Here is a 23,651-nt window from a genome sequence, read left to right as displayed (position 1 = left end):
CCCAGCACTTTGGGAGGTCAAGGCAGGTGGATCACTTGAGGTCAGAAGTTCAAGACCAGCCTGGCCAACATGGTGAAACCCCGTCTCTACTAAAAATACAAAAATTAGCTGGGCATGGTGGGGCAGGTGCCTGTAATCCCAGCTACTCAGGAGGCTGAGGCAGGAGAATCCCTTGAATCTGGGAGGTGGAAGTTGCAGTAAGCCAAGGTGGTGCCACTGCACTCCAGCCTGGGAGACAGGGAGACTCTGTCTCAAAAAGAAAAAACAACAAATATTGAACAGACAATGTGCCAGGCTCTGTTCTAGGTCCTGGGAATGCAGCAGAGGGCAATGCCAGGCCACTGCCCTCATGGGCATTAAACACGTAAACAAATACATTAGTAATAGCAGGTGATAATTATCGTGAAAGAGTAAAGGGACTCAAGAAGAGCAGTGGCGAGGCGGGTACCTGGTTAGAGAAGGCCTCTTGAGGAGGTGACACTGGAACAGAGACCTGAGTGACCAGGATGGGAAGGGCTGAGCCTTATCAAGCCTGTGGGATGAGCCCTGCACACTGAGAGAAGAGGAAGGACGGGAATGCGAGGGACTGGGGTGTTTGAAGCTGAGCAAGTGAGGGAAGAGGAAGAGGAGGGGAAGCTGGGAGGTGGCAGAGCCGTGGGGCCTCGTGGCCTCACTGAGGACTTTGGAGTTTGCTCTAAGAGTTATGGGAAGTCACTGGAGCTTTGTGATCTTTTCATTTCAAAGTGATTTCTCTGAGTGCTCTGTGAGGATGGGTAGAATCTTCTGTGGAGGGCCTGCCAGGAGGCTGTAATTTTAAGACTTCAAGCAACCCAAGCCAGTCTCACCTTTGCTTAATGATAAGCAAAGATGAGGCTGCACCTTTACTGTACTCCTGTACCCCTACTGTGTGCCATGAGTGCCAAGCTCTTTATGGATGTTCCCTCGCTTCATCTCCATAGTCACCTTTGAGGAAGGGGCAATTATCACCCTCATTTGAGGGGTGAGGAGAATGAAGTTCAGAGAGATGCAGGAACTTGTACCAGGACATGTGGCTCATAAGTAGTAGACCTGAGCTGGGCTCCCAGGCTGCTGAGCTTTAAAGCCTGGGCTGAGTGCTGCCCTGCAGAGTTGGAGAGATGCTGAAGCACTCTTTTCCTGAAAACTTCTCAGCACAGGATGGCAGGGGGAGGAGGCTTGTCTTCCCTCCAGGACAAAGCCTGGCAGAGTGCTCTGCAGGTCTGAGGGAACAGGGGTGGGGAAAACAAGCGGCTCTTGGATGCAGGAGTTGCCTCTTTTGACTACTTGTCTCTCCCTGCAGTGCGGACCAGGCTCTGGACCGGTTTGCAATGAAGCGGTTCTATGAGGATAAGATTGTGCCCGTTGGCCAGCCATCCCAAAGAAGGTGGGTCTCTGGGGCTCACAGCCCCTTGCATGTATGTGTGCACTCACTCTATGTGGGGACTAGACTTGTGTACTCACAGGGATGGGATAGCCGTGCCTAGGTGGGGTGTACCAGGCGCAGGTTTTCAGATGCCAGCCTGCAGTGGTGTGAGCTCAGGCACACAGGAGAGCCCGGGAGCCAGCCTGTGGTGTGTGCCCGCAGATTGGCACAGGACTTGACTCTGAGGCCTGTGCTAGAGAGCAGTGCAACCTTCGTAGGGAAGCATGAGTCTGGGGATAAGAAGGTGCTAGTATAGGAAGGCGTGTGCTGTTCTTGGCCCTGGAGGCAGGATTGCTTCAGTGCTTGGATGAGTCTACAGGAGACTGCATCACTGCCCCCTGCTGTGGGAGGTCAGAGACTCATGATAAGGGTCACCTTCTGTTGGGAGAGTTTAGGCAGTTTTACTGAGAGCTCTCAACCACATGGTCTCATTGGAGTCTCACAATAGCCCAGGCAGGAAACAGGGCAGGGATGGATTTATTCATTCAGCAAAATTTAAATCATCTACTATGGCTCCAAGCACTGAGATATCTAGGTGAATAGGAAAAAGTCCTTTCCCTTGGCGAGCTGATACCTAATGAGAGAGATGGACATGAAATGAATAACCATACAAACAAGACAATGTCAGACAGCAATGAGGCTAGGAAGGAAAGAGGGCACTGCAGACACGAGAACTGATAGGAGGGGAAAGGGGCTCTTTTAATGGGGATGGTCAGGGAACACCTCTTAGAGGGGGTGAATTTGAATCTAAACTGGAATCATGGTGAGCTATCATGTGATGATCTAGGCATCCCATTTTGCAGATTAGAAGCTGAGCCGAGGGAGGGGGCGTGGCCGGGGTCTATAGCAAGTAGTGGCAGAACTGGAAAGTACATGAAGGCCTAGTAATGCCTGGGCTAGGGCAGTGCCTCCTGGTTGTGTGACCCACTGCCCTGAGGGATCCTGCTCCATGGGTGACATGTTGCTCAATGATATCTCATCCACAGGAAGGCACAGGCAGCATCAGGGGCAGGAGGTCTTTGGGGGAGGCTGCAGCCAGGATGGTGGGAAACCCAAGCCCAAGCTGGAGACCTGGACGGTGGGACGCAGGCCCAGCTCTGTTTGCTGCTGGGAGTCGTGGGCCTGCCACCTGCTGTGATGTCAGCACCGTTCTGCACACTGGTGACATGGTGCTGAATCTGCCAGGCAAGGGCTTATGGAGCTCAGCTTCTAGTGGATGATACACATATAAGGAAACAATACAGATAGTCATGAGAGCTGCAAAGAAAAAGCAAACTATGATGGCTAGAGAGTGATGGGGCTGGCAAGAGGGCTGATTCAAATGGAAGGGCCTTCTGAGAAGGTGACGTGTAACATGAGATCTGGGTGGGGAGAAGGAAGCCTCCAAGTAAATGCATGGGGTAAAGGATCCAGAATGAGGGAATAGCACTGACTACAAGGGCCTGGAGGCCAAAGCATCCCATTTGCCTTTTTAGCCCCTGAGCACACTGACTGGGCCAACAAGGGCCTGGAGCTGTGAGTCCTGGAGCTCTCCAGCCTCACCATGCTGAGGGTCCCAACACATGCCCCATCATCCCTCCTTGCTTGGCTGGCTAGAACTGTGCTGTCCCAGCTGGGGGCTATTCTTGCCATTGTAATTGGAAGCCCAAGAAGTGAGTGAGTCCTCAGGTAACCCAGCACCTTATAGTTGGCACAAAACAGTTGATAGCCAGCCTCAGAGTCAGCAGCCAGAAATGGGATGTCTTTATGTGCAGAAAATTCTGGTTAGGGCCCCAGAGACAGCAGCTGTGGATCAATGAGAGTCTTCTCAGGGAAGAAAGAATGATTGGTCAAGCACTGCCTTCTCAGCCTCTGGCTTGCCATGTGTGTCTGCTGACTGTAATCACGGTGTGGCCTTTGACCTTGAAGGGTAAGGATACTGAGAGAGAAGCATGCTGTTCCAATGGCACAGTGTGGCTTGGAGAGAATGGGCAGAGAGTCACATCTCTGAGTCTGAGCAGTGAAGGCCTGAAGACCAGGGATCAGTGTCATCTCTCAGGAATAGGATTATTTAGGGATTACCTGGTGTATTAGTCCATTTTCATGCTGCTGATAAAGACATACCTAAGACTGGGCAATTTCCAAAAGAAAGAGGTTTAATGGACTCACAGTTCCACGTGGCTGGGGAGGTCTCATAATCATGGCGGAAGGTGAAAGGCAAATCTCGCATGGCGGCAGACAAGAGAAGAGAGAGGGCCAAGGGAAAGGGGTTTCCCCTTATAAAACCATCAGATCTTGTGAGAATTATTCACTACCACGAGAATAGAATGGGGGCAACCACTCCTATGATTCAATTATCTCTCACTGGGTCCCTCCCACAACACGAGGGAATTACGGGAGCTACAACTCAAGATGAGATTTGGGTGAGGATGCAGCCAAACCATATCACCTCGTGTTCAACATATGCTTGCATAGCAGGCAGTTGGGGCGTGTCTGCCTGGCTCCTATCTGACACTGCCTCTGCTTGTGGGTGGGTCACCTCTCTGAGCCCAGATGTGGAAGTGCAACTGTGGGTTTACTATGCATTTGTTGCCACCCTCCTGCCTTCTTGTCAGTGTCACTTGCAGGGAATGGAGCAGATGGAGGAGAGGAGGACAGGGAAAGAGAGAGGGAGGGGCTTTGCCTGTAGCTGTCTCATTCATTGTCACCCGCCCCCGGACTCATTGTCCCCTGAACACAGACACATCCTGTTGGCGTGATCCAGAGATCTGATAGGAACTGCTATTCCAGGTTTCCGGCTTGAGTAATGGGGCAGGGGCCTGAATAGGAGTGGGTGCTGCCCATCAGATTATCTTACTTGAGTAGTCCGAGGAGGCCCCACCCAAGCCCAGGGACAGAGGCCCACAGGCCTGGAGGTGGGCCAAGGAGCCAAGAGACAGGAGGGGATCTTATCATGGTCATGTGGGCTCTAGTTCCACCCTCTTCAGAGAGCTACTATTGGCTCCTGCAGAGCCTCAAAATACATTCTGATTGGTCTAGCTGACTCAGCTTGGCATTCCATGGCCAATCAGAAAAGGGAAAATGCCAACCAATTGACGCAGAAGGACTGATGTCTATTGGGCAGATGACTGATCTCTAGTTTATTGGGCAGATGCGTTGGAGCCCAGACTTCTTTCCTGCTGTCCCCATCCACTCCCAGCTTTGTGTGTTCTTGCTGTGTGTCTCTGGAGTCCAGTGACCCCTCCTGGACCTTATTTATCCTCTCTGTCTAGAAGGAGAGGGTGTGGGTTAGTCCTTCCATTCTTCCAGCAGATCTTTGTTAAAGAACTGGGGGATGTTGGCTGGGTGTGATGGCTCACACCTGTAATCCCAGCACTTTGGGAGGCTGAGGTGGGCTGATCACCTGAGGCTGGGAGTTCGAGACCAGCCTGACCAACATGGAGAAACCCTGTCTCTACTAAAAATACAAAATTAGCCGGGCATGGTGGCGCATGCCTGTAATCCCAGCTACTCAGGAGGCTGAGGCAGGAGAATCGCTTGAACCTGGGAGGCAGAGGTTGCGGTGAGCTGAGATTGCACCATTGCACTCTAGCCTGGTCAACAAGAGTGAAACTCCATCTCAAAAACAAAACAAAACAAAAAATTGGGGGATGTTGACCCTAGAGATAGGAATACTTATTAGAAGCTAGTTACCTCGAATACCAAGTAAATTCAAGGATACAGAGAGAGGGACTTCATGCACTTTAGTATGAGGTAGAGAAAGTTAAGAAATACATTCATTAAAGTCTTGCTCACTATTTGCTAGACTATCACTTGTGGCTACTGGATCTGTGGGCAGAACTGGGGCTGTGAGTATGAGCGCAAGCTTGATTTGAGCTTTGTGTGGGGGTGTGAGGGTATCAGAGCTGTTCGGTGGTTGGGCCTGCCTTGTGCAGCTAAATGATGCCTGTCAGGGATGTGGGGTGTAAATTTTGGTCCAGCAGGAGATTCTTGGGCTGGGAGTGAAGCAGGAAAGAGATATTCATGTTGACCACCAGAGGGCGGTGGCGAACTCCAAGTGGGATGCTTGACTTGACCCAGCTCTAGGTCTGATATACCTGCTCATTCTTCCTACCTGGGGCTCCCAGCAGCAGGCAGGCATGTCTGGGAGGGAGGCCTGGTTGGGGAGGGGGACCATGTTGGTTGGGGAGAGGGTAGAGTAGGTGAGTGGTGTAGGGCAATGTTCTTGGAAAAGAGAGAACAGGGATTACTGCACCAGCACAGACCTCTCTCCCTGAAGCTGCTTCTCCCACCACTACAGGTACGTGCATTACTTCAGCGGCCTGCTCTCCGGCTCCATCAAAATGAACAACAAGCCCTTGTTTCTGCACCACGTGATCATGCACGGCATCCCCAACTTTGAGTCTAAAGGAGGTACCTGCCTTGAGCCCTCTGACCTCCACCCTTGCCAACTCCTCCCTTTCATCTTCCGTCTTCTTCTCTAAGAGGCAACCTTGGGTAGTAACAAACAGCCCGAGAGCTGCAGAGTCATAAGGCCTCCATTGGACTCTCAAGCGTATTGCTTCCTAAACTTTTCTAAGCCACAATCTATTCATTTGCAAAATGGGTTTGATATTTGCCGTGCCTGCTGGCCAATGATGTTTGACGGGCAATGTTTTTATTAATTTAATTTGCTTTACAAGTGAAAAGTTGGCATTTCTTCCGCTTTCTACTTCCTCTTTTTCTCTTTCCTCTTTTCCTCCTTCCCCGTCCTACCTCATCTTCCCCCATTTCTTCCTTCCTTTCTCTCTTTCTCCCTTCACTCTCTCCTCTGCCCCTCCTGCCTGCCAGTTTCTGCTGTCTTACCTAACACCCATCCCACTTTTACAGGATGTCGGCCGTTTCTCCGCATCTACCAGGCCATGCAACCTGTATACACGTCTGGCATCTAGTAAGTATTACATGGGCATGAGAGGCCAGAGATGTCCAAAGCCCAGAGCTAAGGACCAGGTCGGAAGGTTGGGGAGAGGAGAGAGTATTCTCAAGAGGGCTGAAAGGACAGAGTCAGAGAGGTTTCCCACTAACCCTGTGGCATAGGGGCAGCAGGGAGAAAATGCCCCTCCCTCATCTCCCCTCCAGCAGCCCTCTTTTTTTCTGCCCACCTCTCTCCCTTAGCAACATCCCAGGAGACAGCCAGACTAGCGTCTGCATCACCATCGAGCCAGGACTGCTCTTGAAGGGAGACATCTTGGTGAGTGCTGTCCCTCTGTCTCAAGCCCCATCCTTGTTTATTTTCTCTCCCTTCTTTTCTTACTCCTTTCCTGCCTCTTGGGACAAGACAGCTACTCCTCCTGGGCTGCCAGGCTTGGAACCATAGGCTCTCAGGGCTCTTGGAAGACCTTCCAGTCTCATACAGTCCGTGTCTCTCACCCTGGGCTTAGCTGTTGTTCTGGAGCATCTCCAGGGAAATATCACTCAGTGTGAGCTGTTACCTCCTGGCTTCTTATTGGTGACAAGGACTCTCTGAATTCCAGCTTCAGTCCTTCCTGCTGCCATTTAAATCCATCTTACTTTTTGCACTCTGACTTGTATGTAGAAACTTCTTGGGAGGACATTTTTGTCCCCAGAGGCCAAGACTGGCCTCCAATTCTCTGCTGTTCTAGAAGTTTCCCCACAGAACTCTGAGATCCTGTTTGGTGTTGATGAGCTCTCCCTCACTGGGTTTGGGTTGAGCCTTGGGGGCTCAGTCAGTGGAGCTGATAAGGAGGCTCCCTGGGACCTGACCTCCCAGCCTCAGGCCCCTGACTGGTTCTGCCCATCTTCTCTCCCAGCTGAAGTGCTACCACAAGAAGTTCCGAAGCCCAGCCCGAGACGTCATCTTCCGTGTGCAGTTCCATACCTGTGCCATCCATGACCTGGGGGTTGTCTTTGGGAAGGAGGACCTTGATGATGCTTTCAAAGGTGCGCTCCTTGAGTGGAGCTGGGGTGGGCACCCCTGTGGCAGGGAGAGAAGCTCAGTTTGAGACAATATGGTGGGTATGGGGACCATCTTTTCTGGGCCACGTGATTTGTCTAGTCTCAGGGTGATGGTGGGAGAGAGTTGAGAGAGACTTGGGAGAGAGTTGAGATCGGATGGTCTGGGAATTCCAGTTGTTAGTAGAAGTGGAGGTAAATTCCTCCCAGTCCTTGGGCTATTTTATATCTTGCAGCCTTCTATGCCTTTCCCTGTCTCTCCTTCATCTTGTCCTCCCAGTTTGTCACATGTGTCCTATTGACAATAATTTTTTTTTCAACATTCATTGGGCATCTGCTTTGGGCTAGGATCTGTACCAAGTGCTGGGGATACAAAGTAAAACATGGCATGGTCTCTGCCTTGGTGGAGCTCAAAAATCTTGTTGAGTTGGGAGGCAGACAAGCAGGGGATAATGACCCTGCTGGGCAGAAGAGCAAGAGTGGAGGGGTGTGGCAGCAGCAAGGGGGAACCATTTTCTGAGAGAAGAAGAGGTAGTTGGGAAAGGTTTGGTGTTTGCTTTTGCTTCTTTCTTTTATCCATTGGAAGTTTTATCTATATCACATTCATGCCTGGGACATATAAATGCACATTTATTTACCCATCTCTCTCCATCCACCAATCCATCCTTACACACATCCATCCATCCATCCATCCATCCATCTGTCTGTCTGTCTATCCATCCATCCACCCACCCATCCATCCATCCATTAATCCATCCCTTCATTAATCTATCCATCCATACACATATTCATTCATTTGCCCACCCATCCATCTATCCATCCATCCATCCATCCATCCATCCATCCATCCATCCATCCATCCACCCACCCACCAAGGATCACTTGTGTGTCTGTAGGTGTTGGGCATGTGCTAGACCCTATAGATATGAACAGAAAGAAGTCAGGCCCTACCCTCAGGGAGTTCACAGTTTCCTCAGTGAGAGACAACACAAACATGATACTATGAAGTGATGCCTGCAGTGTTGGAGACACGAACAGGCATGATAGGTGTCCCATGGAGCAGATGCCATCCTTGCTGTAACTTCTTTTCCTACATGCAGTGGGCAGTGATCTGTGTCCAGAGTGGGCTCAGGTGGAGAAAGACTGGACCTGGGGCTTGGAGGAGGGTCCAGATCTCCTTAGTGTGGTGTGGCTCATGTAGAAGGGTGTTTCTTTAACGAGCTCTCCTCGCACTGGAGCCAGAAGGTTCCATCATAATTACAGTACGGAATGTAAATGATAACAGTCTTAACGAGGAAAAATAAAGGCATAGCTGATAAAATAAATAAGGGGTTGGGCAGAAGTTGAGAGAAGGAGGGTCACAGATTTCCTCCTCTTACATAGTGGGAGACAGGAGATACCATCGAAAATTGACAGATCAATAAATAGAGACACGGCCAGGCACGGTGGCTCATGCCTGTAATCCCAGCACTTTGGGAGGCCAAGGCGGGAGGATTGCTTGAGGCCAGGAGTTTAAGACTAGCCTGGTAAATATAGTGAGACCCCATCTGTACGAAAAATAAAAAAAATTAGCTGGGCATGGTGGCGTGTGCCTGTTATCACAGCTATTCCAGGGGCTGAGGCAGGAGGATCACTTGAGCCCAAGAGTTCAAGGCTGCAGTGAGCTATGATAGCACCGCTGCACTTTAGCCTGGGCAACAGAGTGAGACCTGGTCTCTAAAAAGAGAAAAAGAAATAGAGGCTTAACTATCTTATTTAAAGTTTCAAAGATAATCAATAGCATAAATAAAAACGATAATCTAATCAGATTTAAGAAGAGAGGAAGTGGGGGTAGTAGTATAAGTGAACCAAATTATTCATATTCATAGTGGTCAATCCATAGAGGTTATTTAAAATTCATGTCTGGCTGGGTATGGTGGCTCACGCCTGTAGACCCAGCACTTTGGGCTGCTGAGGCCGGTGGATTGCTTGAGCCCAGGAGTTTGAGACCAGCCTCAGCAGCACAGCAAAACTCTGTCTCTACAGAAAATACAAAAATGAGCCGGGCGTGGTGGCTTGCACATGTAGTCCCAGTTACTCTGGAGGCAGAGGTAGGAGGACCACTTTGGCTTGGGAGATTGACGCTGCAGTGAGCTGTGATCGCACCACTGTACTCCATCTAGGGTGACAGAGCAAGATTCTGTCTCAAAAATATAAATACGCACTCCAGGCTGGGTGACAGAGCGAGACTCCATCTCAAAATAAATAAAATAAAATAAAATTGGTATCTAGAAATAGTGGCATAAAAATAGTGGCTATTATTTAGAGTCTTAGAGGTAAATTGCTAGTAGAAAAGAAATAGAAATAGTTAGAATCAGTTACCTCATTACCTCAGGCAAGTAGGACAGGGGATAGAGTGGGCAGGAGATTTAATTTCATTGTATAGATATAATTTCATGTATATATGTATAAATATACATTGATTATTTTTATATTATTAACCATGTACATATATGGTATTTTAATTTTTTCTAGAAGAAAACTTTTTATGGAATCATTTTTGGGACTTTTTGCCTATTTTTGTTTTTCCTTCTCTTTTTCCAGATGATCGATTTCCAGAGTATGGCAAAGTGGAGTTTGTATTTTCTTATGGGCCAGAGAAAATTCAAGGTATAAGCCAAGTTAGAATTCATTCTCTCACTCCTTCATTTTATTCTGACCCTATCCCCACCACCCTTCCACCCCTGGTCTGTTCCACAATGATCAAATTATCTTTGAGAGGCAGGCCATCAGTAAAGGATCTGGGACCACAGAGTGGACCCCTAGCTAAACATAAACCAGTGATTTAATCGCTGGATAATAAAAATAAAAAAGCAGACAGAGAGGCACTGGGTTGGATAAACTGTTCTGGTCCCATTAGATCATCAGCCTGTTATATTCAGAGACCGAGGGCCACGGTAGATGGAGGGAGCGGCTGGCGGGCAGGGGGCACACAAAGGTGCTGGATAGACGATGCGTATTTATGAGAACTGAGGTGATTCAACCTGAAGGCCAGTTTAATAATAACCTTGAAGCCTCTAGACTGGTTATAAGTGGACACCAGTTGTTCACCATCTTATTTGAGAATGGAATGAAAGGAGATGAAGTTAGGTTATGGGCAGAGGGACTCTGGATAGACTAAAGAAAGGACTGCCAAGCCAGGAAGGTAACTCACCCTGACAGACTTGACTAGGAGCTATGCTGCCTTTGAGCCGAGTTTTTAAAAATTCATTTATTTATTTTTATTTTACCTTAAGTTCTGGGATACATGTGCTGAATGTGCAGATTTGTTACATAGGCATATATGTCCCATGGTGGTTTGCTGCACCTGTCAACCCATCATCTACTTTTAAGCTCTGCATGCATTAGGTATTTGTCATAATGCTGAGCTGAAGTTTCTGTGGGTGGCTAGGAGAGTCTGCCGTGCCGCCTAGGTTTCTGTCTGGAGTGGAGAGCATTTTAAGAGGGGGCAGGGCCATGCCTGGGATGACCCTTTGGAGGCTTTATGTCCTTTCAGTGTCAGGGCTGTGATTTCCCTGCTGTCCCTGACCCCATGCAGCTCATAACCAGCCTGCCCCCCATCCCCCGGGTCTGACTCTAGTGGCAGACTTTCTAGTCTCTTGGCACTGCCTCAGGAGCCCCAGGGACACAGAAGAGAAAGAGGCAAGCACCCAGCCAGGGGTCCTCCCCGCTTTCTTCCAGGGGGTCTTCATTCTCCAGTGCCTGTCCTGATTTACCCCTATGACCCAGCATGAGCCTTTTCAAGAACGTAAGAAACTAGACTCCCAGTTCTCGGTCCAGCTTAAGCCACTGGTCCCGCCCGCCATGCTCAAGAAAACGAGAAGTCCCTCAGGGAGCATCTTTTGGGGAGCTTGTGGGCTGTCTCTGTTTTTCCAGCTGCTGATCTCTTTTCCCTCTCTGCACTGTCTCCCCGACTGCCCCTGCCTTTCCCATCCCACTTAGGCATGGAGCACCTGGAGAACGGGCCGAGCGTGTCTGTGGACTATAACACCTCCGACCCCCTCATCCGCTGGGACTCCTACGACAACTTCAGTGGGCATCGAGATGACGGCATGGAGGGTAGGTGGGACCCAGTGGCTCCCAGCCCCTATCCAAACTGCACAGCCTCTGCTCACATGACCTTGCTTCTCTTGGCCTGCTTTCAAGAGATCTGGGTTCCAGAGGAGGCAGAGGGGATGTCTGAGGTACCTCTAAGAGCTCACAGTTCACTGGGGGAAGATAAGGCACATATATGAATGTATTAAATAAAAATGAGGACAGAGCCAAAGAAGGCAGCAAAATGGCCACAAGGGGGTTATCGTGGAAGTGTATTGCTGCAGCCAAGTAAGTTCCGTGGACAGTGAGTTCTCTGGGATTGGCAGGGAGGGATTTTGAGAGCTGGAATGATCTGGGAAGGCTCCTTGGAGGATGCGGCCTGGAGTGGAGCTTGAGATACCCCCCATTGTGCTGCAAAAACAGCATTTGTCACATGTGTATTAAACCCACTGTTGGGTTTCTTCAGGCTTGCTGCCTGAGTTCTCTGGGGTCAGAGTACTAGGAACAGAGACACAGGATCTAGGGCCTACCAGCTTTCATCAACAGCCAACAAAAACGTTTGAGAGCTGGGAACAAACTGATAGGCTCTGAAATTTGAAAAGAAAGCAGCAGAATTGAAATTAATACATGTTTAATTTAGCTACAAACCTAACATTATGTCAAATGGTCCACTGCAACTCAGGTCGTCTGTTGAGAGTTCTACATGCATTCTATTCATTTATGTGGTTTATCTGCATATGTGTAAGGAGACGTGGGGCGGGCTCTGAAAGTGAGCATGCCCAGAGCCCAGGAACTCTTGAGATGCCCTGCCTGGGGTTTGGCCACAAGCTTCTTTTCTTGAGTTGGTCGTAGGACCGCAGAATGTTGGAGCTGGGAGGGCCTTGGGGATGGTCCAGCCCATCCCCCATCTGTGTTCGGTTGGGGTAACTGAGACCCCTCCCAGAGGCTGAACCTCCTGATTTACCCCCATGACCCAGGATGGCCCTTTCAAGGATGCTAGCACCCAGCGTCTGGCTTCTCCTCCCAGCTAAAGCCAGTCCTGGGGGGGCTGTGCCATCCTGGGGCCCCTGGGTCCCATGGCAGAGCTAGGTTAGAGACAGGCAGGCCTGGGGGCCTCCCCGTGCCCTCTTTCCTCTACACAGTGCTGTCTTCTGTTTCCCTCCCCAAGGTTTTGGATTTGATGACTCCTCTCTGAAAATCTTTGGGCCTTTTCTTGAATAAAGATTTCTCCTCTGAACTTGGGGGCACCAGAATGAGCACAAGGTTTCAGAGAGAGATGGGACAAGGGAGGGTGGTTGGACTAGAATTTGGGGACTTACTGACAGCACATTTTTTACATGCAATGTTGAAAAGTGGATGGCCTGTCCTCACACCTGCCTCAGTTCCCAACCCCTTTTCCTTCCCCAGGGGCCCAGCACCCTTGGATTGGCCAAGACACCCCGCCAGGCCCCTCCGACCCCCCAGGCTGCTTGCGAAAAGCACTCCTCCATCCCCTGGCGCTGAGCGGCCAAGCAGAAAGCAGAGGCTGGAGCGAATTTGTTCTGAGGTCTCAGTGGCTGCCAGCCTAATTGGTCGTTGTGCTGGGGATGTTTGCATTTTTAACAAGAACATTTGGCAATTGGAAAGAATTTTTACTGTCTCTCCATCTCTCCTTGGTGCACAGTCAATGCGATGATAAATGTAAAAACATTTAGTAAACTATAAAGTGCCAGGCAAATAAAAGGTAAAATAATTAAGGGCGAAGAGGAGATGTGGGAAAGATGGAGCTTAGGATGTATTTGGCTGTGGGGGAAGGAAGAAGAGCAGACGGTCAGAGTGGGAGGCAGCCCAGGGACAGCAGAGCCAAGAGTGGCTCCCCCTCTCGGCAGAGGGCCAGCTTCTCAGCCTCCAGACAGGGCCCCTCTGTCCTTGCAGGACGAGCTGACCTTTAACTGACCAAAAGGTCCCGCTGGTTCCATCCCTCTGTCTGAGGGAATGGATTAGAAGGGAAAAAAGGAAGGGCAAGGGGGCAGAAGAGGCGGCCAGGGCCTTCCCTCACCAGCCCTCTGTCCCCTCTACCTGCCTGTAGCAGCCTTCATGAGAGGCAGTTTAGTATGTGGTTAAGAATGCAGCCCCTGCAGCCAAACTACCTGGCTTCAAATCCTTTGACAAGTTACCATCCCTTGGGGCCTCGGTTTGCCCTGCTGTAAAATGGGAATTCAGTCAACAAATCATTTTGAGTCCCTTGTGGGCAGCACGGCCTGAGGAAGGACTGCATGTGGTGTTTCCTTGGGGGTCCCTGACACATTTGTGTCAACTGTGGCCAGCATGTCAGGCGCCTGCAAGACATGGCTAAGGGAGAAGGCCTGGACTTACCACGCACCAGCCATGGCACCAAGAACTTGGTAGTTGCCATTTCATTTGATGCTCCCAGCCATTCTATGACTCTTATTATGTCCGAATGGGGAAACTGGAGCACAGAGGGTTTAAGCAACCTGCCCCAGCTTGCCAAGCCCGTCAAGAGCAGATCTGGGTTTCAAGCCACCGCACTGCCCACTGTGCCATTCTGGGTTGGCTGAAGTCCCTAGGGGCCTCCTCTGGGCATCTGGTTTTGTGGCAGTACCTGGGTCCCACTGAACCTAGTACCTCTCTGGCTGCTACCTCTCACACATGGACAGAGAAGGTCACTCCATCCTGACTGTTAGGAAAAGGGAGGGTTAGGAGAGGGGGGTGTGCTGGAGCGTGGCACCCTGGAGGCTGTTGGGCTCGCCCTGAGGCAGGCGTTCAGCAAGACTTCAGTGCAGGCAAGAGCTGAGCCCCAGCCCCACCCACAGAGAAGAGTGTGGGCCGCTCACTCAGGAATGCTTCTGATGAGTGGCAGGCCTCTTGAAATAGGTAGAGGGAAGAGTGTCCAAGGTGACCTGGGGCCATTTCTGAAAGTGGCCCCCTGCCTACCTCTTCCATTTCAGGCCCACTGCGGGAGGGTGATAGTAGAGGCCAGACCATTCCCTCTGGAGACCACTGGGAGACTTGGAGGAGGGGGACAGGGAGCACCCAGCCAGGCAGTCAGCAGCAGATGTCACTCTGGTCTGCATCCTCTTGTGTGGCCTGTGTCCCCACCTTGCCCTCTCCTGGCAGTGAGGCATGGCCAGCACCAGGCTCAGAGCTCCTGGTCCCCCAGGAGGCCCTCCTGCTGCCCCTGACTTAACCATCATCTCAGGAACTGCTCTGTGTTTAACCCTTTCCTCACTGCCTGCAGCCCCCCAACCCAGCTCCAAGTTCAAGTTTACAGCTTGCAGCACTGTGACACTTAGAGCCCTCTCCTGAATTCTGTTGAATTTCTGTTCTCTGAAGGCTGACTTCTCAGGCTTAGGTGGCTGGGCTAGTCATAAAACCCGAGAGGGAGGGGGCCTGCCAAAGGGGCAGGAAACTCCCAAGTATGGACCCTCCGTGGCATTAGCTCAGCTCAGCCTGTATCAACCCTATTTCCTGGATGGAGACCCCAGAAGTAGGCAGAGGTTAGTAATCTTGTCCAGGGTCATGAGACAAGATGTGGAGTTGATATTGGAATCCAAATCCCTTTCTACGTCCCTTGGAGCTCAGCTTATCAGCACCCCGGAACCCACACCCATAATCCATTCAGGTGGCTCCTTCAGGATGGTTGTCCCACTTCTGAAGCCCTAATATTGACAGGGGCTCACTACCACACAGGGAAGCCTGTTTATGGTGGGATGGGTCCAGCTGTGTCTCTGTGTAGCAAACTGAGGCTGCGGTAGAGACTTTGGGCTCACCTGCTCCTGGGCCAGGAGGAGCGGGGCGTGATGAGGGTGAAGAGTCAAATGGAAGCTCAATAATAAGGACCCTCGGACTGGACGAAGTTCTCTGTTGTGGGACAGTGGCTGGGAGGAGAGTGCCCGCCATCTTGGCGACCCTTTACTCCCAGAGCAGTGCTTTCTGGTGAATCACATGCCTGAAGTATTATTAATCTGCTCTGGCAGCCACAGCAAAGTGCCACAGACCCAGGGGCTTGTTCAACAGAAATGAATTTTCTCATAGTTCTGGAGGCTACAAGTCTGAGATCCAGATTTCAGCAGGGTTGGTTTCTCCTGAGACCTCTCTCCTTGGCTCGGAGATGCTGCCTTCTCCCTGTGTCTTCACATCATCTTCCCTCTGCTTGTATTCTTATCCTCATCTCTTCTTATAAAGACACCAGACATATTGGAGTAGGGCTCACCCTAATGATCTCTTTTCACCTTAATTGCCTATTTAAAGGCTGTATCTCCAAATACAGTGGCATTCTGAGCTGCTAGGGGTTAGGATTGCAACACAGGAATCTGAATGGGGGAACAGTTCAGCTCGTCACACCTGAGAAGGAGTTTTCTGGGTCACATGTATTTGGATGCCCCAGGCCTTTGATCCTGAGTTGAGAAGAAGGAAAGGTCAAGGACGGGTAGTGGGGAGAGGTCTGGTTCCCTCCTTGTGGGCACCTCTGCCTCTCTCCAGTTAGGTCTGGAGACTGCCAGCTCAGTGCTCTGGCTAACACCAGTTTTGCAGCCTCCAGAAGCCCCATTAGCAACTTGGCATGAGTTCTGACGCCCCGTGCCCAGATTCCAGATCCCCATGGGTAGGGGTGGCGCTGTGTTTTTGCCTCTGCTGTATAAAGCAGGCTCCAAATTCCTCCATAGTGTTCCAGGGCAAGCCTTCTCAGAAGCAAGCCCTGAACCAAGGGATGTGGACTGCCCTCTGCCTCTGAGAAGCCTGCAGGCTGACCAGTCCTGGCTTCCTCCCTGCCTTCTTCTCATCCACCCCCCACCTTTCTGTGACTTCCTTGGGCATCAGTTGTTTAGAGTTTCTCTTGACTCAACAGGGAGGATGGGAACAGGGGTTGGGCAAGTGAGGGGTGCTTTCAGAAAGTAGATTTCTCAGGGACAAAGGACAGGGTGACTCAGGAGAATGACAAGCCTCCCAGCCTGGCTGACAAGGGCGAGGGGCTGGTGTCCACCCCACTTCTGGGTTTCTCCTGGTTGGCGCCCATCAGTCCTTCCCCTGTTTCCATGGATAATCCCACCAGAACCGGGGGCTGGTGACAGGGGGCCTTGGTTTTGTGCCCAAGCTTCTCAGCCCTCAGAGGAGATCTTCCAGTTCTGCAGGGTGCCTGTCCACTCCCCAGATGCTTTTGTCTGGGTTGGGGAAGAGACTCTGCCTGGAGCCAGGAGTCCCTGTTCTGTGGATGACTTCTTCTGAGCTGGGCTTATCCAAGGACTCTGTGATATATTTGTTTTTTTTTGAAAGAGGAAAGAGGGAGGGAAAGAGATACAGTACAGCAAACAGGCAGAGACCAAGAAGGAGAAAGAAATAAATAGATGAGAGACATGGAGAGATAGGCAGGCATGGATAGATTGGCCCGGGAGGCCGAAGATTTGGGTTCTGGGTGTCTCTGGTAACTCCTTTTCCATAGGTCCTTTTTATTTCTTATGAAATGTGAGGACTGGAGTAGATAGTATGTCTTTCCATTTCTTTGAGCTCAAGCGTTGTGTCTTTTCATGACTTGCGAAGACCTAAAAGGGGCCTGCCAGGCTTCCCTCTCAGACTTTCCCAACCCATGGGCTTAGAGCAGGAAGGAGCATGGCTTAGTGGTTCTATCAGTCAGGAGAGGCTCAATTACGCCACAGTGACAAGTGGTCCCACCTTCTCAGTGGCCTGACCCAACAAAAGCATATTTCTGCTCATGCTACATGTCCACTGGGGGTCAGCAAGGTCTCTGTTCATCACAGATACTCTAGGCTGAGGGCGGCTTCATCTTGTAGGTGCTTCCTTCACTGCTGCAGCTGTGGGAAGAGGATGCCATGGCTTGCACAGTGCTCCTGCCTGGAACTCACATGCTTTCCTTCTGCTCATGTTTCATTGGCCAAAACAAGCCACATGCCCATGCCTAGCTTCAAAGGGGGCAAGGAAGTTGTGCATAGAAGAAGAGAAGCTGGAAATAAGGTTGAAAAGACCAATCTCCAGGGATTATGGCTATGGGACCTAGAACCAGAAGATCTGGTTCTAAGCTCTATTGTTTATAGGTGTGTTTCTTGGCCAAGTAACTTTGCCTTTCTGAGATCCAAATGTCTTAATTGTAAAATGGATTCAATAACAGTACTTTCATTATAGCATTAATGTCTGATATACAATGAGGTAATATACATGAAATGTGAAAAGCAGAGTGGGGCATGCCATACTGGCAGTTTGTGTCTGTTATTATTATTATTGAAGTGCTGGAGGAGAGAAGATACAGATGTGATTTTAGCCCTCTCTTGTTTAGAAAAAGCCCACGTTCCCCTTGCCCCTCTACTCTCTGGGAACCATCTATAGCTGGCTGCGTTCTGGGAGCCCCACTCTTGGGAGTCAGGAGACATGCCTCTGACATCAACTTGCTATGTGACCTTGGAAAAATTACTTCCCCTCTCTGGTTCTCAGTTTCATTATCAGCGAATTGAGGATAATGGATTTCAAAAAGGGCTTCCGGCTCCAAAACCCTAACAATGTTGAGGACGCTGATGTTGACGATGACCATGAGATGAGAGCACTGTGTACTTTCTGGGTGCCAGGCACCACTGACTGTATGTTCTCTTGGTTAATCCTCCCCAAACACCTATAGGTGGGTGCTGTTTTGTACTTATTGGGCTGAACAAGCGGAATTTGTAGGATGTGATTAAAAAGCTACTTGTTTTGTTTACTATTGCCCTTTAAGTCTACCCTGTTTCCCCTTCCCCCATATTACACTGGGGCAAGTTCCATCCCTTTTCTAGCCACTCTCAGGTAATACAAGGTCCTTTGGTTGGTAATAAATAAATATGCCCAGTGCTGGTGAACTTGCTCCTCCCCCTTGTCAGCTCCTACCTGGCTGCTAGCTGTGTGTGTGTGTGTGTGTGTGTGTGTGTGTGTGTGTTGGTTGGGGGGCGGGGGTGGTGGTGGTGGGGAGGCTCAGTAAGTTTTCTTTCTGTTTTCCTGACTTACATATTTAGGGTTAGGAAGGGAAGAAAGGGGGAACATTCCAGAACATTCTTTCTTGCCTGATGGGGTTGCACAGGCATGCCCTGTATGGAGACAGAGACACAAATGATATCTCTTGGGTTCTTTGCCAGTGGAAGATTCTGGAGGCATTGAATGCCCTCTGGCTTCTCTCCTGAGACACTTCTGCAGGTATTTGGGAGACCCCATCCAACTGCCCAAAAGTCTTTCATTCGCTGTTCCCTTTGGGTGGTGAACGTGGTTCTGTTCAGATGCTCAGGACCCCCTTCCTCAGCCCAGTCATCCTTCACTCCCTCCAGCCTCCTTCTGCTGAAATCTCTCACCCCTGCAGGTGGCCCTCGTGGACAGAATTTGAGGCAGCCCAGGGAATGGCTCTCTCTCACTTTGGTCCAAAGTAAAAAGTCAGCACTCCTGGCCCCCGCAAAGACCCAGGTTGAGGCGGCCAGTGCGCCCCCACCCCTGTTCCCACAGCACAGTTAGGCCCCTGTCTTTCACATCCTCCATGCGCCCGCAGGTACCTGCTGAGCCTCTGAGAAGACTCACTGAGATGAGGGAGACACCTCTAGCAAGGTGGGACCTGCTGCCAAACACCGTGCTCTCCACAATTCCTCTTACAATCTTCCACTTTCTAATCTTTTTACACCTTTGATATGTATGTGTGTGCGTGGTGTGTATGGCGGTATAGTTTGGAGCCACAAAGCAGTTTTCAGCCATCACTCTCTTTTTAAAAACGTAATAGCTGTAGAGATATAATTTAAGACCACAACTTCACCTCTTTAAAGTATACAATTCAATGGGTTTTAGTATATTTAGGCTTGTACAACCATCACCATAATCTCATTTTAGAACAGTTTTATCACCCCCACCCAAATAAACCTTATAACCAGCAGCAGCCACTCCTATTTCTGCCCCCAACTCCCAACCCTAATCTACTTTCTGTCTCTGTAGATTTGTCTATTCTGGACACTTTATGTAAACGGAGTGATACAATATGTGGTCTTTTGTGTCTGGTCTCTTTTACTTGACCCAGTGTCTTCAAGGTGCATTCACATTGTAACATGTATCAGTACTTTACTCATTTTTGTTGCTGAATAATATTCTATTGTAGGCCATACCATATTTTGTTTATCCATACATCACCATCAATTGATGAACATTTGCATTGTTTCAACTTTTTGGCTTGTGTGAAGAATGCTGCTGTCAACATGTATGTGCAAGTTTTTGTGTGGACTTAGGTTGTCATTGCTCTTGGGTAGATAGCCAGGAGTGGAATTGCTGGATCACCTGTGTCATCATTTGAGGAATGGCCAGACTGTTTCCCAAAGTGGCTACACCATTTGGCATTCCTACCAGCAGTGTATGAGACTTCCTCCACATTTTCACCAAGATTTATTTTCTGTCTTTGGGATTCTAGCCATCCTAGTGGGTGTGAAAGGGTATTGCATTGTGGTTTCAATTTGCATTTTCCTAAGAATTAATGATGTTGAACATCTTTTCATGTGTTAATTGGCCATTATGGATCTTCTTTAGAAAAGTGCCCATCCACATCCTCTGTTTACTTTTTAAATTTTTGTTTTGTCTTTTCATTATTGAGCTGTAAGCATTCATTTTATATTCTGGCAACAAGTCCCTTAGCAGGTATATAATTTGCAGATATGTTCTCCCATTCTGTGAGTGGTCTTTTCACTTCTTGACGTCAGTCATCTCTTCTGCAAGGCCTGCATGGTGGTCTCCTGCCTTAGTTTTGAAATGTGTCATTCACTGTCCTCAGGCCTCTTTTACAACTGAGACCCAAGTACTTTCACATTAACATCTGGTCACAAATAGTGTTCCCATTTGATAGATGAGGAAACTGAGGCAAGTAACAGAGAAGTTAAGGACCTTGTCCAGGAAGTCTTCTGGATAAATGGTGAAGGCAGGATTCCATCATGGTGGGTCTGCAACCAGTCAGGGATCTGCATTGCTACCTAACATTTTATGATCTTCATCTGTAGCCCAAAATGCTTCAGGCTGTGTGGCCTGATCTCTTTCCAGGTTTAGAAGAGGTGCCTGGATTAGCCTGGAAAGGTTGCCCCATCACACAGAGAAGGAGGCCAAGTTTCAGATCCCTGGATGGCAGAACAGGAAAAAGCCCATGAATTCTGCCTTCCAGCCAGCCCTGGGCCTGTGTAGCCCTGTCTCCCTTCATCTCCTGGGGCCCAGGCTGGATGGGAGAGAGGTGAGAAGGTGTCCTCCAGGTTTGACAGTGAGACATTTCAGTAGTGGGGAGCAGAGTTCCAGTGCTCACTCTGGGTGGGGCTGTGGGAGAGAACTCATGTGCACCACACTGTTTGCCCTTGATGTATTTTCTCAGGGTCTGACATTCTTGCCTTCTGAACTTTTGAGTAAGACGTGGGAGAAACCAGCAAGAGAGGGGAGTACAGGATTGCAGGTGGTCCCAGATAACTCAGGGAAATAGTCCAAGGTTCCTGGGGAGTGATACATGTGCCCCTTGTATCTAAGCAGATATGTGGATGCTGAGAACCTGGGATTCCACCCTGAACTGATTTTTGTTGGGAAATGGTCACCTGGCCTCCAGAGAGGATAGCCCTTCTGGCCTGTGACTTCAAGGTGGTGGGGGCAGTAGCAGGGGAGGGAGGAATTCAAAGCTGCTACTGAAAGCTTCTGTCCTTGATCTATCACATCATATAGGACAAAGGGCTGAGATACTAGCAGGAGAGGTTTGGGTTAGCCTCCTGGTAGAACTTCCCAACTGTGAGAGGGTGAATCAGTTGTGGCAGGGAGATTGGTCCTCTTGTCCTCTTGGCCCCCTTGGGCAGAGATGTTGAGGGACAAGAGGGGTGGATCTTAGTGTGTCCTGGTCTGCATAGAGACCAAGATAGAGGCCTGGATGAGACAGCTCCTTGAGGAGGATTCTTGGTTCTTTTGCCTCCCCCAAGAGGGGAGTTCTCTCCTGACTCACTGGCACAATTAGAGTCTTGAGAATTCAAATACAAGGCAAGCCTGACCTTGTGGGTAAAAAGATGACACCACTGACCCAGTATCTGCCAGCCACCTGCTTGCACTGTTCGCTGTCGAGCAGCGCTGGGTTTGTCTCAATGCCCTCGGACCCTTAGCTGGCGCTGCTCTGCGAGGCAGCTGGCATGCTTGGGCAGCAGCCTCTGCCCATGGAACACACGGTAAACCAATACCCTCCCCAGTGAATGTGCCTTTGGTGCTCTGTAATCTCTGCCATCAGGTGCAGGCTGGAAGGCCGGAGCCACGCTCAGAGCCAGCCGGAGCTCTGGGCACAGTCTGCTCTCTTGTGCTCAAATATCCAGATCGAGGCAGGGGTCAGGGGAGCGTGTACTCTTTCCTCCTCAGCCTCCCTCCCTGTTTCCTCTCCTGCCAGACCTGTAAACAAGTGCAAGCTATCCGGACCCGTCAAGACCCCAAGATACCGACTCTAATTATATCCAATAAAAGGAATTTGAGCTTCTATCAATCAAATACTTTTTCTTACTCACTTAAAGCTGCTTTGCACCCATTATTTCCTCCCTCTCTTCTTCCTTTCCTTCCTTTCTTTCTTTTTCCAGATACTTAACTGATCCCCTGCTAGGTGGTGGGCACGTGCAAGTCCTGGGGATATAGAAAGCTGTGCCCTGGGGTTGTCTGGAGATGGGGTGGGTTGTCAGCCCAGTGCTGTATCCACTCTGACCTGCAGCCCGTGGGTAAGGGGCTTGGGCAAGTGCCCTGTCTTCTGGGGATGATTATGATCAGAGGGGCTGGCTTTGCAGAGGGTCTGCATTTGAAGGGCCCCTGGGAGGATAGATGGCATCGAAGGCAGACTTGTTTTTCAGATTAAAAAGTGGCATAACAATGTTGTTCAAAGTCTGGAAAGTAAAAGGAAAGAGAAACAATCAAATCTGACTGGCTTCCTCACACAATTGCTCTGGTCACTGCGGTGGGGTGGGTGGGACCTTAGCGGGATGTTGGAGGTGGTGGAGGTGAGCTGAGGGCCAGGGCACCCTTGCAGGAGGCCAGGGAGGCGAGAACAGTTGCAGTGTGGGGCCAAGGGAGGGGCTGGTGTTCCTCGGGGGCCCCTGCTGCTCCCAGGAGCTGGGCTGAGCTGGCCCGGAAGCCCTCTCCAGAGTCCTGGGGCTCCATTCCCCCATCTGCTATTGAAGGGGTGCAGGGGCCTCTTTTCTCCTTTGTTTTGCTTTCAGTTTTTCAAAGCAACCTTTACAAAATAAAGAACACCAAACCCACAGTAGATGCATCCACAGAGCCTGCATTTCTTGCCCTGGGGGACTTTGCTGGCTGAGGGCTGCCTTTCCTCGCCTCTTCCCCATGTGGCCGCCGGGGAAGACTCCACCAGGCCACTCAGAGTCCCATGCAGGTGGGGGTGGGTTGATGCCACCTCTGGCTCTGATAGGTGTGTGGCTCCTACAGTGGGCCTTCTTGCCTTCAGGCTCCAGCCCTCCAGCCTCCCCATTCAGCTCACAGCAGCATCTAGCCCTCTGTGGTGAAGGTCCTCTTTCTGGATTATTCCCGATGATTCCTTGCTGGATCTATTGAGGCCTTGGGCGCTCCTCCCTGCCTTTTCAGAGGCTGATTTGCTTTGGCAAAGTTGAGCTTCTTCACTCATTGTCCTCGCCTGGCTTTGGGGCCAATCTCTCCATCAGCCTTGGAGAGGCGGCATCCTCCCTGGAGCCTGCCTGCATCTGCCCACTCCCTTCCCTGCCTGCTACCTGGCACCCTGTCTTCCTGCAGCAGAGCCCCTCCCTCTTGGTCCACTCTCTGAGTCCCTGCTTTCTGTCTGATGGACAGTTCTGAGGCCGTTTATGGGAAAAGGTTTCAAGGGATCTGGGGTCTGGCAAATGATCAGTCCTTTTTCCTTTGATAACCCTCCCTCTATTTCCTCAGCTGCTCATGGATGATTCATCCCCTATAAATCTCCTTCTTTCTTCTCTATGTCCCTCTCCCTGGCACAAGACCTTCTAAAATCCTACCCAAGTCACTGAGCTCACATAGCTTCAGTAATATGCTGCCTCCATTAAAATTAAGGACAGTGTCTTAGAGTGGGCTGGGAAGGGGTGGAATCCATGTCCTTGGGAGGTGATAGTCTTTAGGTGGGAAGATCCTTGGGAGGCCCCGTAGTGATTGGGAGCATGGCCTTGGGACTCAGGCTGTCTGGGCTTGAGCCCTAGCTCTGCCTCTTGCTTTTGTT

General features: G+C 50.2%; 1 protein-coding gene across 4 annotated transcripts in view; it reads left to right on the top strand.

Moving 5' to 3' along the window:
• TNS1 (tensin 1) overlaps positions 1 to 23,651 on the top strand; it is a 179,031-nt gene that overhangs the window by 86,687 nt on the left and 68,693 nt on the right. For all 4 annotated transcript variants that reach the window (XM_030802711.1, XM_030802710.1, XM_030802709.1 and 1 more), the window contains exons 10-16: positions 1,319 to 1,402; positions 5,721 to 5,833; positions 6,290 to 6,350; positions 6,575 to 6,650; positions 7,231 to 7,360; positions 9,956 to 10,021; positions 11,354 to 11,470. In XM_030802711.1, the coding sequence (XP_030658571.1) occupies positions 1,319 to 1,402; positions 5,721 to 5,833; positions 6,290 to 6,350; positions 6,575 to 6,650; positions 7,231 to 7,360; positions 9,956 to 10,021; positions 11,354 to 11,470 (647 nt within the window). The remainder of the gene's footprint in view (positions 1 to 1,318; positions 1,403 to 5,720; positions 5,834 to 6,289; positions 6,351 to 6,574; positions 6,651 to 7,230; positions 7,361 to 9,955; positions 10,022 to 11,353; positions 11,471 to 23,651) is intronic.

The sequence above is a fragment of the Nomascus leucogenys genome, chromosome 22a, assembly GCF_006542625.1.
Source record: "Nomascus leucogenys isolate Asia chromosome 22a, Asia_NLE_v1, whole genome shotgun sequence".
In the NCBI taxonomy this organism is placed as follows: domain Eukaryota; kingdom Metazoa; phylum Chordata; class Mammalia; order Primates; family Hylobatidae; genus Nomascus; species Nomascus leucogenys.
Note: the sequence above shows the minus strand (reverse complement) of the source record. Positions and strands in the feature narration are given on the sequence as shown.